The sequence below is a fragment of the Salvelinus fontinalis genome, chromosome 5 (genome assembly GCF_029448725.1).
Source record: "Salvelinus fontinalis isolate EN_2023a chromosome 5, ASM2944872v1, whole genome shotgun sequence".
Lineage (NCBI taxonomy): Eukaryota > Metazoa > Chordata > Actinopteri > Salmoniformes > Salmonidae > Salvelinus > Salvelinus fontinalis.
This window is the reverse complement of record NC_074669.1, coordinates 52,019,910-52,036,153: the sequence shown is the minus strand read 5'-3', so window position 1 is coordinate 52,036,153 and position 16,244 is coordinate 52,019,910. Positions and strand designations below refer to the sequence as shown.

The following is a 16,244-nucleotide window of genomic DNA, read 5'->3' as shown; positions in this document are numbered from 1 at the left end:
TCCGATGGGTTTTAAGAAAGAGGTGAGGAGAGATGAGGCGAGGAATCGAGGAAAGATTAATTGAGAAAGAGCCACTATGGGAGCCTGATCCTGGTCCTTTGTCAGACTGCGACACACGAAGGACAGCCGCTGACGTCAATCTGCAGAGAGCCATTGTTTCTGCGGCGCCCGTTACCATGGCGAGGCATCGTTGTGAAGGGGCCCATGAGCAAATTGGATAAAATGGACAGGCTTGGAGTGCATCGCCGGTGTCAACTTCTTTTCAAGCGTTGACATGCAGAGAGTCGAGACACATACAAACACGACAGGAGCATAGTGTACAGTTGCTAGATCTTTGTTAACACAGCAGTGTGTATGAACACCATCACAGAGGGCCTGGCTCCTGATTGCACTGATGTTGGTTTCCAGCTTCCACGTGACCCTGGGACAGAATCCTTTCTGGCTTTCATGTTATCACAGCGTTTGATTAGATGTGTAGTTCAAGGTTGGTCTTGGCGCTGTCAGGTTTACAGTTCTATAATAGGCCTATGCTCAGGAGGAAGAGGCATTGGCTGTAGCTAGTCTGGCTCCAAAGTGCAGTTAGAGAATGATTGCAAAAGGTGAAAAAGAGAGCAATGCAACATTCAGTATTTATCTTAAAACTGTCATCACCAACATAAAGCAGACATCTTTCATGTGTTAGTGTAATTTCCCTCACTTTTGGGAAGTAGGCTACTGGAAATGTTTTATTAAAAAACATAAGCGCAACTGCCATAGTCCTTATTTCACATTCTGCTAATGGTGATTTATCTTTTTTATTGATATACATAGAGAGAGACATTCATTGTTTATCGTCGTTAGCCCCAATGTAGAACAGGGTTGCAAAAGTCCTGTAACTTTCCCCAAATTCCCAGGTTTTCCAGCCTACTGATTCCGGGAACATTCCAAATGGAATTTCGATTGTAAATTTTTTTTGAAATTTTGGGAATGTTAGCAACTGAAATTTGAGTGGAGTGTGGAAGTGATAGTTCACTCTGTTGTTCAGTAGGGAGGAGATGTGTCAGAGGTTCCACATCAGAGGCCGACAGTGCAGAGGGTTTAGCACAGTGGTATTCAGACTTTTTCAGCGGAGACCCTAATTTCTCCGCCAGAATTTCAGTGGACCCCATTTTTTCCCTACAAGAATTTGTTGCAACCCCACCCCAAGTGACACAACCTTAAAATCGGGTCAATTTCAGATTTTTACATCAACAAATAACCTTAAATTCATTGCATTTTCATCTCTTATCAAAGTGAAAAGAAACAAATAAGTACATTTACTCAATAACATTGTATCTTTCAAATTTTCTTTCTAAAAAAACACATGTATATTGTTCCATACAATAATCTGTACTCTTAATTTATCACATTTTGGGGAACCACTGTAGTTCCCACGCGACCGGTTCCCACACGACTGGTTTAGCACAGTGCAGCTGGGTCTAATACCACTGGTTTAGCACAGTGCTGCTGGGTCTAATGTGCATAGTTAATATATTGTTGCCTTAGAATTTGACCCCTTGACCTGATAATGCAACGCTGGTCATCATGGGCCTTGGGCCTGAGTAAGTGATACATACGGTAGAACCACAAGCACACACCCCTCTCTCTCTCTCACACACACACACTGAGGAAATGTATTCCACATTTCCACATCCCCTCCAAGCAATGGCAGTCAGTCAGAAAAAAATGTGTTAATTCCTTTGAAGAGAGCGGCCCATCAGTGTGACTAAAGCATTCACCGAGCATTTCCCCTGTTCCGAAGACCCCTTTTTTCACACTGAAATGGGATAATAGCCAAATGGCATCAGAGCTCACTAATGTGGCTGCATAATAAACAGATGAGTCAGGCCCGTGGTGTCGGCCTATTCATTGGTGCGTTTTCTCTGTATGGATTTACAGCCAACAATATGTGAGCTTCCTCTGGAGAGTTTGTGACTGCCCAATACCCTTTTAGAAGGAAGCAATGTGTTGGGCAAAATCTCACATTTCAATTATTGTATAGTTTGCCTTTAAAAAAGCAAATGACATATGGAGAGCATCATTCAAGCAATGCTGGTTGGAGATTGAAATGAAGAACCCCTCTTTCAGCACAGCTATCTAGAATGCAATGACTAGAAAGTTATGCTAGAGGGAGCTGATTAATAACCAAGTGTGTTTCTTTATTCCAAATGGACCCGTAATCCCCTGCCTCCTACCCCTTAGGACTTCCTGTAGACATGGAAGGCTTGGATAAATGTAAGCAGTATGGTAAATAGCTTTACCTTACCCTCTGATAGGTTGGGTGGAGTTTTGCTTATCCAATCCTTTCAGATCTACAGGAGTGTCCAGGACAAGGGGTCCATTTGGAATTGAACATTGTACAGCCGGCAGATTTGTACGTCGGGATGTTAAGGGTTAAGGAAATGTTTGGTGTTAAAGGTTAGAGTTAGGTTAATGGGACTGAGGTTAGGGTGAAAGTTATGGTCAGATTTGACTGTTTTCCCTCACCTTTTTCCCTTTGGTCATTTGTTTCTTCTCCCTCTTTGTTTTGTGTGTAAGGAGTATTTTGACACATTTGTTTGTAAAATACACTGTAAATAAATGTTGATTTGATTTGGTGAGGCATGTGGTGAGTCTGACCGACGTCAGGCACCATACAAAATCTGCCGGCCGCATATAGCAACACTTCCAATTAATCAAGCTTTTCTGGAGTTGGAGAAAAGCTCTTTTTGAATACAGTTCGACTATCGCTTTACACTTACAATTGAGAAGTGCAGTACATTAGCCCTATAAATGGGTAATTATGCTAATGGATCAATTTGTGTAAGATGTGATGGTGGTAATGAAGAGTATCTCTAGGCAATTCACTGGCTGTGCGTAGATCCTAAATCATTGTTTCATGCTGGCACGTACATTAGAGTCAATGGAGCGTGTTCTCATAGATACAGGGGAGACTTGTCAGCGGCTTTGTCCTGGGGTGATATGATAATGTGGGGGGGGGGGGGGAATCACCTGACTCTCTGCTGACATAGGTTTTCAGATTAGGTGAGAATGCGGGCAGCCTCTGGCTCTGTCTATGAGCTCACGTTATGACGTTTAGGTTTGTTTGTGCGTGTGACTGTGTGTGTGGATTCCACAACACACCCCGTGGCTAAACTGGCCCCTCTGAGCTCGGCTAATGTTTTTCCCTCACTCCCAGCTCCCAAACACTCGTTAGCGCATCTCACAATGATTAAAATGCTGATGTTGACGCCAAGCGGCGGGCGTACACTCTGGTGGCGCCTCGCCTCTGACATCACTACCTCTCCCAGGGGAGCATGGGATGTCGATAGACGCAAGAGCGGAGCGTCGAGTGTGTTCGTCCGTCCGTTAGCAAAACAAAACAACATCCTCTTCCTGCGCAATACCCTCCCCTCACTAGTTAGGCCTATTGTCCTCACCACCACCGACAACAAATGCCCTCCACACTTTCTTATCTTTCAACATAGAGCTCCCCTGATATGCCACCACACTCACTCCCTTCCTCCCTCCCTCCCTTCATTCTCTCACCCCAGGACTGGCTCTCGCCTCTCTCCGTGGCCCTCTCCCCTCCCTCATGCCCAGCACCTCTACCCCTCTATCCCCTTCAGTAGCCTGCAGTGCATTCCAGCAACCAGAAGCACCCAGCAGCAGCCGCTCCATCCAGTATATCTACAGTACCCTCACTGCCCTCTGTGCTGGTTATGTAAAGCCTGGCTGCTATAAATAGTGCTCACCCAGGATCTTTTGTCTTTACCTGCTCTTCACTCTTAGCCCAACAGTTTTATTTCTGGAGTGAAGCTGTGGAAAGCTAGTGCCATGCCGAGCGGCCGTAACCATAGTTACTTTTGTTAGCCCGACCGAGCCTTTGCATTCTCTCAGTCTTGTTGCGTTAGAACAGCTGCAAGTTATTTGTTTGTATTCAGTGTTCTCTCTCGCTATCTATCTATCTATCTATCTATCTATCTATCTATCTCTCTCTCTCTTGTTATTGTGCATCAAAAAGGTGATTGAATCACTGTTTAGCCTATCAGATATCCTTTATTTCGAGCGTGGACTGTCATCATAACCCATTCTACCTGTTGCATATTGTCGATGTATCAAATAAGCAAGCCTGCTTCAAACTCAGCAGTCAATATATGCTTGTAGAATATCTCACAAATGGCAGTCGAAGGCAGTCAGAATGTTGGTCCCTATTGATTTTGAATAGTACAGATGGTTTTTAAGTGGGGCCTAAATGTTGTGTGGACATTTGGGTAGAGCATTTTGTGCCCTTGGAGGTAGTTGTTGCACCTTGCAGAGAAAATCATACAGCTTTCCTCAGCTTTGTTTTAACTGTATAATCATCACCCTACTGTACATCTGATTTTCACTGTTCAAGGCCATCTGTCACTCACAACACAATGACAGCCTAGCACTTCAGGTTCTATTTCACCCTAAGTAACTTCCAACCAAGCTAAATATTGCCCTTACCCTCAACATCGACCACAAAGGGTATCATTTCACAGTTACAATTTCACTCTGTGTTCCATTACGCCACTTTAACTTCCAAGCCTCTGAGTAGTTAGGTAACGGCAGGTAGCTGGCATAGGGCCAGTGGGACCAGCAAGTTGGCCTGTCAGAGTGCTACTCGAGCGGGGATCCTGTGGTGAGAGGAGGGCAGGGTTGGGTAGGGGCCCGGATGAGTGTGAGATGTGTGGGGGTGTTTTGGGGAGGGGGAGGGCTGGGTGAACCGCTGGAGCTGGAGCCCACTGCCACCATCTGCAGTCACGATTGGAGAAAGAAATGCAGGCTCTAATCCCACCGCTGCTGGAGAGGAGAGGAAAAGAGAGGAGAGAAGAGAGGGAAGGGGCGGCCGGGGACAGAGGTGGGCGAGCGGACGGGTGTATTTTAAGAACACAAGGGAAACCTGCCACACCGACCAACAGACAGGGGCCTAGTTACCCGGGCTTCCCTAACCCATCACTCCCACAGAGAAAGAGAAAAAGAGATGCTCCTTCAAAAGAAAAACCACGCTTCCGCTCCTCTCTCCCTCTCTCCCTCTCTCTCTCTCCCTCTTTCTCTCTGCTCTCTCCATCACCCGGTGTTTGAATGATGGTATATGTAACTATGCGTGGCCCAACGAGATAGAGAGAAGGAAGGGATAAAAAAACTAAAAAAACTTGGCAGCCGAGGCGAGCATCTTGTATTTATAGCGAGTCGTGTTTCCGGCAGAGGTTTCTCCGGTGTTAGCACTCCCAATCCATTTTATTCGCTTCTCTTCAGAAGCTCTATTGTACATCCATCCAGGTTTAGACGGAGATGTTCTCTCATCCGTTGCCTAAGGGGGGTATTTCATATTTTAATGTGGGGGACTTTCTTGTCAGAAATGGACTGGGGGGGGGTTATAGGATTTCTCCTTCTCTTTTTGTGGTATTGCCACCAAAAACCTGTTGTAATCTAGGTAATTAAATTCAAATGTATCGGTGAATAAACAGCCTATCTAGCTCTTGAGCTCAAGCCTAGATACTGGATATAATTATTATGGTTGTGTTCCCTATATACTACTTTTGATCAGAGCCCTATGGGGACTAAATACAGAATAGGGTGCCATTTTAGGACACAGTCCTGCATTATACAGTATGATAGTGTATGCATTTCATTACCATATGGATGGTTTCAGGAGAGGATTCTCTATGCTCTGTATACAGTCTTCCCTCCACAAGGAATTGTATATAAAGTATTCTCTCTAGTCTCTACCGGGAACTGCATATATCCAATGGGGAGCTTCCAATGACCACAGATGTTATACTTTGATGAGGGTTAATTGACACCTTCGATTGGCTAAAGAGAGAGCGCATGCTTAACCCTTATCCTATATCCTTATATAGGTCTTCTGGGCCTTTCAGTGTGCTCTGCAGTTTCCCTCAAGCATCCTGCTTTGTGTGCTCTTTCAGCAATGGGATAGGCACCATGTTGACTGTATATCCATATCCATGATATGTCTCAACTTGCACTCTATTCCCTACATAGGGCCTCTGGTTAAAAATGTTTCACTGTAAAGAAAATAGGTGCCATTTGGTAAACAGCCCAGTATTTTCAATAAAAATCACACCCAGTTCAATCAAAAGATAGCCTGGTTCCAGATCTGTTTGTGCTGTCTCACCAACTTCACAATGACCTAAGGAGTTGACCAGGCTAGGACAGTTTTTAAAGGTCATTATTGTCCTGGTAAAGGAGGTGTGTTTCAACACTAGTAACTTTATTAATAGTGGTGTAGCAATAATTATGTTGTACTTCTATCCTGCGTCCCAAATGGCACCCTTTTCCCTACATGCAGTAGTGCACTAATTTTGACTATGTGCCATGGTCCAAGGTAGTTCACTATATGGGAAATAGGGTGCCATGTGGGACCAACTTTATTCAAAGTGTGCCTCCTGAACCTGGGAAGATATCCTTTCATTCCAGCCATGTTTCCTTTTTTTAGCACTAGCCAACACGTTGAACATTATTCTTTGATGTCAACACCATGCTAAGATCTAGAACGAGCATCCAATCCTAAAACTAGCCTACCAAATTCCATAATAGAAATCAGACTTCTTTTACACAGAATACAATAACACCTGTGTCTCATTAAACTTTTACAAGCACTAAATTGGGCTCCGTGCAATAATCTCGGGTAAGTGCTGACATTACGCAAATCCATTAGGCTTCTTGGCCCTGTGGTATTTCGCCGGGGAGCAGAGAGGTTAGCGTGCACTCTGCAGTTATCTTAACAGCGTTCTAAACCCCGTGGCTCTAAATGGCACACTATTCCCTATCTAGTGCACTAGCTTCGACCCAGGGCCTGGTCAAAAGTAGTGCACTATATGGTGCTATTCGGGACGGATACCTCTGTGTGATCAGATCTGTTTTAATAGACTTCAATGGGTTTACTTGAAGACATCTCCGAGAGACGTAACATTTCGAGGCCCTAGAATTAGAGCAGCTAGAGGCACGTCACTGAGGTGAAAACGATTTGTTCCAGAGAATGTCAAAGCCTCGCTGGCTGGCGCGAGCAGTAGCGCATTAGGCTATTATCATAACTTAGAAAGTGGACGGGGAGTGCTCCTCTCTCCATATGCAGTTACGGCAACGATTTTGAAGATCCATTCTTACTCTTCAAATCGGTGTCATTTGCGAGCTAGGAGAGAACACAACTCAGATAGCAAACCATGTGTGTTTTATTTGAAATTCAGTTCAAATTGCCTACCCCCTCATGCATTTGGCTTCACCGAGTTTAGGTAGGCTATACCATTACCACTTGTCATCATATTGCAATATGTAGCCTAGACTATCGTTTTCGATACACTTGTGCAATAATATAGATTACATGTTAAATTAATTAAGCAGGGAATATGATCTAATGGGCTTCCATAGCATTTAAATGGTGACAGGGCTCAAATCTGCACTGGCATGTTCCTGAAATCACCCATGTAAGGCCGATGGAATGTGGCTATACAAGGGTGCTTTCAGGACCGTGGACAGCGCAACGGCTGATTTGCGCTGCCGGTATGAAAGTGTACACTGAGTGTACAAAACATTAAGAACACCTGCTCTTTCCATGACAGACTGACCAGGTGAAACTCAATATTAGGAAGGTGTTCTTAATGTTTTGTACACTCAGTGTTTATCGACTTTTTGATATCATAGAAAGAAAACTCATGCACATAACAGTTTGTCCACTCGATTTAAACAACTTTACCCATAGGGACATGTGCTACATCGCCTCTATGGACCCAGCATCAGATAGTGAAAATAAAACGCCTTTTTTATTGTTTGAAATGTCAACGTCTGTGAGGACAGGTTGGTTCAACCACTGAACACTTCGGGGTATGATCGATTTCCCCCGCATACCTGAAAGGCCAACCCTTTAGATAGCCTAGTGTTTTGTAGTTTAGGCTCTCAGCACGGTGACAACACCACCACAGCGGTCACGTTTGCTATTAGACAACGATGGAAGTGAATGAGTGAAAACAGTTCAGTGCTGAGCAGCAGCAGCGTGTAGGAAGCAATTACCAGCAAGGACTTTTCCTGAGTTGCATTTATAAAAGAAAACAGCATCCAGGCCTACCTTTCTGTCGCCCACATGTGCTCAGTGGGGCCACGACATTAGAACTGATCGAGTTTGAAGTAGCAGCAGCTACACTATATATACAAAAGTATGTGATACAAAAGTATGTGGACATCCCTTCAAATGAGTGGATTCGGCTATTTCAGCCACACCCGTTGATGACAAAATTGAGCACACAGCCATGCAATCGCCATAGACAAACATTGGCAGTAGAATGGCCTTACTGAAGAGTTCAGTGACTTTCAACGTGGCACCGTCATAGGATTCCACCTTTCCAACAAGTCAGTTCATCAAATTTCTGCCCTGCTAGAGCTGCCCGGTCAACTGTAAGTGCTGTTATTGTGAAGTGGAAACATCTAGGACCATCTATGGCTCGCCCGTGAAGTGGTAGACCACACAAGCTCACAGAATGGGACCACCGAATGCTGAAGCGCATAGCTCGTGAAAATCGTCTGTTGCACCACCCACTACCAAGTTCCAAACTGCCTCTGAAGCAACGTCAGCCCAAGAACTGTTAGCCGGGAGCTTCATGAAATGGGTTTGGCGGATGCCGGGAGAACGCTACCTGCCCCAATGCATAGTGCCAAATGTAAAGTTTGGTGGAGAAGGAATAATGGTCTTGGGGCTGTTTTTCATGGTTTGGGCTAGGCCCCTTATATCGAGTGAAGGGAATTCCTAACGCTACAGCATACAATGACATTCTAGATGATTCTGTGCTTCCGATTTTGTGGCAACAGTTTGGGGAAGGCCCTTTCCTGTTTCAGCAGGACAATGCCCCCGTGCACAAAGTGAGGTCTATAAAGAAATTGTTTGTCAAGATCGGTGTGGAAGAACTTAACTGGCCTGCACATAGCCCTGACCTCAACCCCACACAGAGCCCTGACCTCAACCCTATCAAGCACCTTTGGGATGAATTGGAACGCTGATTGCGAGCTAGACCTAATTGCCCACCATCAGTGCCGACCTCACTAATGCTCTTGCAGCAATGTTCCAACATCTAGTGGAAAGCCTTCCCTGAAGAGTAAGGCTGTTATAGCAGCAAAGGGGGGACCAACTCCATATTAGTGCACATGATTTTGGAATGAGATGTCCGACGAGCAGGTGTCCAGATACCTTTGGTCATGTAGTGTTCAACAAAAATCTCAAACGTTTCAAGGATTAGGTCTATAACCTCTGCTATAAGGTGACCCAATGCCTTTCTTTTGAGTTTAAGGTGTGTCATCTTTTGATGTGAGCAAGTGCATTGCCTAGATAACCTACAGGTTGCATCCCAAAGGGCACCCTATTCCCCATGGGTCCTGGTCAAAAGCAGTGCACTACAAAGGAAACAGGGTGCCTACAACTGTTACCTTTTTATGTTATACAAGCCCATGGTCAAATTTTCAGAACCAGTTAAATACTAATGGGTGCAGTAACTTCAGCTGCCACAATGGAAAGGGGGGGGGGGGTATTGCTTCTTCCTTGGCTACATCACAGTTAACTTGATTTGTATAATATCTATTCTATTAACCCTACAGTGAAATGAAATTGATGCTAACCGTAACGTCATATGGCCTAAAGTTTAGGCCATATGACGTTACGGTTAGCATCAATTTCATCAATTTTTAGGCCCTAAAGCCTTCCCAATCTTAATTTGTTTAATTTATGAGAAATTAAGTTATTAAGTGTGTTGGTGTGTTGATTGGTGGCAGAAGACATTGTACATCTCCACACGGCATCGCATGACTGTCTAAAAGCTACCATGTTTTCTAGTCGACCGAGTTAAATGCACGAACACTTGCCATGCCACTGCCATGATATATTGTTAACATGATTTGATAAATCAAGCGTTTATTCTCATACATAACATTAACATATCCGATGGTAAATCAATGGCAGTCTCTCTTGCAGATCCAAGAGACTTGTTGCAACGTCAGAATCGTAACTCTCCTTTTTTTGGGGAAGCCCGTCACATCCTCTGTCCATGTATGGGCATGAAGTTTACACGCAGCGGGGAATCCTCTCACTGGAGCCGATGAATGGGGGGAGGGGTCTATCGACCCGCCGGAGTGTATATAAGGAGAGGCAAGGGAAGCCACTGGTGTGAAACCTACCCACAGCAACAGATAGCCGAAAAGCTACAAAGCGATACAACACGCAGTCATCTGGACAAAAAGGAAATTTCGAAATATTTATTGACACCCTTTTCCTCATACGACCACCAGCACATTTTCGGGGATAATTGACGACCCGTGCATCAGAGGGGAAAGGACACATAATTTGTATTTGCTTTGTTTAGTTTTTTTTAATCTACCTACACTTACCTGGATTGACAAACTTGAAATCAATCTCGCAATCATGCTGAATAACATGGATTTGAACTCTAAAGATTCCTTCTACCCTCAGTTTGAGAATTGTAACGGTTCTTCCCTGGGGATGGAAAATAGCGCTCGGAAAGATACCCAGGAGATGTTTTCGGACGCAGAGAGAGGAGCACCTGCCCAGTTTACCCATGGTAAATTCGCAGTAGCCTCTTGCTGCATTGCATTATGTGATAAATCAATATGCATGCATTGATAGTTTGAATGACATAGTTTGTGGTTGCACATTGTGATTTATTAAAAACATCGCATGGATTTAATGTGTCCCATTTGCAGCGGTGCATGTTACGCATGTATGCTTATTGATTACATAACGACTTTAATTTATGTGCATTTATCCGTCTAAAATCAACATTTGTAATGACAAACTTTCCCTCTTTCTTTTTCAGAGGGAGCACCTGTAACCCTGAAAACCGAGGCCTCCAACTCAGATTTCGCCTTTAATCCCTGCGAGGCGCCCAAAGGCAGCTACTCCTCCTCCCTCGCCTACTCAGGCAGCTTCTATGTGGAGGCGACCCAGGGGGGGCCGTGCAGCACAGAGACATTGCTCAACATGATCACAGAAATTGTCGGTATTTCTACGTTACCAATCTCCGAAGTTCAACTGAGCACCATGGACAGCAGCAGTTTCGGCGACGCCGGCGTCCAGAGGCAATCCTCCACCTGCAGCGCCACCCCGCCCCTGTACTCTCCGGGGCAGACATGTCCCAGCTACCCCGACGGTCAATCTGGCGGCCAAGCTCAAGATTCAGCCTCTCCCCAGGTGAGCTTCGACTCCCCAGCTCAAGTCCGAAACCAGAACAGCACCACCGAGCCACAGTCAGAAGCTGCGTCTTTTCCAGTAGTGGTCAAGAATGAGTTCGAGAGCAGCTGTTACGAATGGGGCACGTTCAATAAATCGGACTCCTATTTGGAAACGGGCTTCCAATCATCAGAAACGTTCCCGATGTCCACTGACTTCCCGTCTGACCAACAAGTGGATGTAAAGGAACTTTTGGACTCATTTTCCCCCATGTGTCCTAACCCAGAGATGGAGTTCAAAGTTGAAGGCGGAATCAAGCAGGAGCAGTGCTATTCTGACACCTGCTCTCAGAGTTTCTGCAGTTCTCTTTACTCCAACTACCCAGTGCCAGTCATGGACCTCTCAACCAACAACCTCCTCAAGCCAGCTATGTTTCCCAACATTGAACTTCCGCCATTATCTAATCAGTGCGATTCGTCTTGCCAGCTTACCTCACCAGCTTTACCCAGTACTATAGACTCAATTCTTTACTCCTCCTTATTGCCAGACTCCTTTGCCCAAAGTTACACCCCGCGCGCGCAAAAGGCACCGCGTGTCAGGAAAAGCCCCGCGGCCTCCACCGGGCCTGCCAAAGAGAAACCCTTCACCTGCCCCATGGAGAACTGCGACCGGCGCTTCTCCCGCTCGGATGAACTCAACAGGCACATCCGCATCCACACCGGACACAAACCCTTTCAGTGCCGCATCTGTCTGCGCAGTTTCAGCCGTAGCGACCACCTCACCACCCACACCCGGACTCACACGGGAGAGAAGCCGTTCTCCTGCGACGTATGCGGCAAAAGGTTCGCCCGGAGCGACGAGAGGAAAAGGCACGGTCGCGTGCACCTGAAACAGAAAGAGAAGATGGAGCTGAAGCCACAAGTGATCAGCGCGTGGCAATTTACTCTTCCGGAGGGAATTTGAAGAGGCACCACTACGCACAGGAGTAGCTCTGTCCACACAACATTACAATCTTTCCGTCGAAGATAAAAAAGCTTGACAGTTCATTGCTGATTACAGGTCGACGTATCAACGTTTGCGGTGTGACATATAGGTCGAGGGAAATTGGTTTGACTGTGAAAGTCTCTATAGGGAGTCTTAGAATAAGGATGTTTTGCGAGTTTGATTTGCATAATGCTATATCGGAAAGTGAATTGTGAAAAGGGTCTGCTCTTTCGACCCTCGTTTACTTGCTGCTGCTGACTCTATGCAACACATGCATAACTTGATTGTAAAACCTTCCCGAGTTGACAGCTCAACAGACACTTGTTGTATTTCTCTGTTACAATCAACCAATTTGGTCATGCCAAACCAAACACCAAGGCATCATAACAAATGCCTGCAGCAGTTCAGCACCCTTTCGTCTGGACAGCTCCAACTTCAAACCTCGACGAAGAAATATACCAATAAGAAAACAAACTGCATCGAAATTGCTGGGCTGTATTGCACTTATATCTAATTTGAGATATCCTCTATCCACTAGAAAGTCTTATATTTTATGCTTTCGAGGCTTTTTTATTCCACTAACACTGCAACCAGTCATATAGTGGTTCTTCAAATGCATGTTTATGTTCATGTGGTATTATTGAATATAGCCAACAAATAACTTAGTCCTCCACTTGCCGAATGGAAGTGCAGGAGACTTCGTTTTATGACATGAATGTAACACATTATTCTTGGCTTTAGTCACGAAGCAGTCCATTTGTGCCAAGGTTTTGAGAATTTATTTTGCTTTGCTATCAGTATTCTATTGATTGGTCTTTGTGTTGTATTTAAACAAAATGGTTGAATTATTAAATCGTGAAAGTTATACCATAAATGGAAAATAAATATATTTGTATGACTGTACTTTGTATTTTTATAGCTGTGTATATACATATTTCAAAAGACCACTGTTTAACCTTGAATTGTTAAAGTGGAAAATGCTTTTTTAAAACATACTCACAGTGTTTTGCGTGTACCTTTGGAGGGCTGGTAGCAAAATAGTGTTTTAGAGAGATTGTCATTTGATATAAATATATTTCTAAGACAAGTAAAAGATGACCTAACTGTTCGTATAACAGTGACTCGAAATATCATTTGATTACACTGCTAATCAGTTCGTGATGAGGACTATAGTGTTAAACTAGTAAGTCATTATACATGGCTCTGGTACAGTACGATGTACTGTATTGTACTGTCAAGCCAGAATTGACTAGCAGCACAACACTAAAACATTGCTGTTGAGTAATCAGGTAGCACACATTGCTGCGAGTTTATGTACTTTTCAGATGAGATGATTTAAGACTTGACAAGGCATTACTGATGAGGAAGCTATTCACTTTAGCAAAAAAACAATGGTTATGGCTTGGCGAGAATGTCACCAATCAGTCAGGGTACTGTAAAAAAAGTGTTTTAACTCGCCTTAAGTTATATTAACTGCTTGGGTATATAATGAATTTTGTATATATACACAGTTTATACGAAAATACTTTCGATAAATTGAATATTGATGTTGTTATTTTTATGACAAATGTTTATGAATAAAATGTTTGGTTTTCGGGAAACAGTGCAAGAGTCATTTGTCCATGCATAGAAATTCCTCAGTCCTTCCTCGCCTATGCTGACAACTTCCTTTATGTAAGTAACACAGCATCTTCCACCAAAGCAGTCATGTGGATGACTATTGCGTCTATTCCTAAAAATACACGTTCTAACGGGACAACCCAGCACCAGCAGATAGTGGAATCCTAACATTAGACATCACAGTTCTATGTAATGTTGATTCACAGGGCTTTGAGCTCCCAACCCATTAAAGTGAACACCCTATTACTCAGTGTTGTGATTCTGGTCCCTCTGACATGAAGTAGGTCACGGGTTTATAGCTACCAAATGTGGAGATGAGACATTCACATTAGCTGAGGGAGGACACCATTATACTTGGTATTTATTTGGTGTAACCTCGGGTGCAGATGTTTCAGTCTAAACAGACCTTCATCAGAAAGAGACCTTAACCATACTTTCTCTTTCCTTGGAGGTCTATGGCCTGCTGTATGTTGTTCATCTCAAAGGGCCCCATACTGTATGTCTCTATGGTTAGCCTCTCCCCCGTCTAACCTGTCATTCATTCCCACAATGCTGATAGATAAGAGATCAATGATTGTTTGTTTCTCTCTCTCTTTCTCTCTGTTTGTCTCTTTGTGACCCAGTAGCATTGCAATCTTCCCGTTTGACCTCCTCCTTTTCATGCTGGCTGTGTCGAGAGAATGTTACCTACTGACAGTTGTTGCTCTGACTCGCTCATCATTCATATCCTTCATGTCACTTATCAAAAGGAAATAACATTTCCAATAACACATCCTGCTAATTCAATGGTACTGTGAATTTTTTGTGCGGTGCTGGTCTTTACCAGTATACAGTATGTCTACTAAATGCAAATGAGCCCATTTGAATCAATGTGTCAGAAGTTAAAACATATATTTTTTTTTAAAGGATAGATATATTTCAATTTCTAACATTATTTCTATGCAAATGACAGATTGCACTCTTATCTGGCTATTGTGCTCTTGAGCTTGTGATCAGGGATCTCATTGGTCACTTATGAGTTAGATTAGACTTGATAAGGTTGCCTGAACAGAAACAAGCATTCTCCATGTGTTATTATAGCTCATTATTGTGCTACACTTGAGGTTTTAATAACCAATATCTTTGAATACAACACTTAAACTGTGTCACAGTCACATCATATAGTGTTAAGCGTTGTGTCCTGAAAGTTCAATTCCCAACACTTGCATGTGAAAAGGCCTACAGTAACCTCTCCAAAAATTTAATTCCCTCACAGGGAAAATCAAGTTATTTTATTCTATTCTATGCATGGTCTTTCTGGCTGTTTGTCAACATTAGTGCAGAGTAGAGCAGGATCTTCCCTGACTGTGGTCAAGGCAACTCAGCCCGTTGTGTCCTCCACGGAAGAGGAGTAGTGATTACCAAGAGAGGAGACAGAGAGAGTTATATCGGGATAACACTGGAGAGACAGTCGAGATCTTCAGCACACTTTCTTCTGCAGGCAACTCGCTTGGACTCTCTCCGGGCAATCTGTCGTTGGTAGTGTATAGGCATGCAAACAGGCAGGCAGGCAGGCAAGCAAAAAGGCAGACAGACAGGCAATTTAGAGCACTCTGTGTGCCTGTGACGTGGCTGCCTGGCAGAACATTGCCCCTTGCCCACACCAGTGCGTAAGAGCCTGCATTCTCCCCCTGTCTCTCTGACAACTCCCCGCACAGTACCAGGCAGCGTGAAACATGTGACCCTTACCACATGGAGCTCAATGTATATCCCCAACTCCTGTCCATCATCCCTTATGGATGGCAACAGTTCTCTTCAATCCATCCTCACCACTTCCAAAAGCACAGTGGACGGGGGGGGGGGGGGGGGGGGGGGGATATTCAGTGGTATAGCACATTGTTTAAGTAGCCAACATGTCCAGTGGAGGGTGGTTGAAATCTGAATTGCATAGCTGTGCAGTTACAGTGATTCATTATCCAGACACTTGAAGTCTGAAGAGTTGTTGAACTGTGCCACTGATGGAATTCCGCACGGAGCAGCTTAAACTGGTATTCTTTTTCGCATTCAGATCTAGAAAATGACTCCGGTGAACCCCATGACTGCAGCCTCAACCATCTCAGCTGTAATTACTAAACCCCCTAAACAGCCTGTCACGAGTTGCTCTCAGACACATGTTAATGTTGTTTCAAATCATGTATTTCACGGAGATGAGAGTCCAGTCCACAATGCATCAACTCCACTTTCGGAGTTGACATTTATGGAGCTGGAGCCACACGGTGGTTGTTAATAATTATATGAAGGCCATTAAGTAGTCCTGTCGGAAAGCTGGCGACCCCCGCGGAGACCTGTGTTTTCACAGGGGTAGGCCCTGCACGACGGCGATGACAACCTATTGTGTCAATCAGACCCCAGCCGTCAGCTCCGTAATGCATAGGGTTGACATGAAGATCAA

General features: G+C 44.3%; 1 protein-coding gene across 1 annotated transcript; it reads left to right on the top strand.

Moving 5' to 3' along the window:
• The first annotated feature begins 10,182 nt into the window (after positions 1-10,182).
• Positions 10,183-13,794, top strand: LOC129855803 (early growth response protein 4). The gene is made up of 2 exons (XM_055923830.1): positions 10,183-10,601; positions 10,857-13,794. Exons 1-2 carry the CDS (start codon positions 10,445-10,447, stop codon positions 12,170-12,172), a joined length of 1,473 nt encoding a protein of 490 aa, XP_055779805.1. The 5' UTR covers positions 10,183-10,444; the 3' UTR covers positions 12,173-13,794.
• The last annotated feature ends 2,450 nt before the right edge of the window (positions 13,795-16,244 follow it).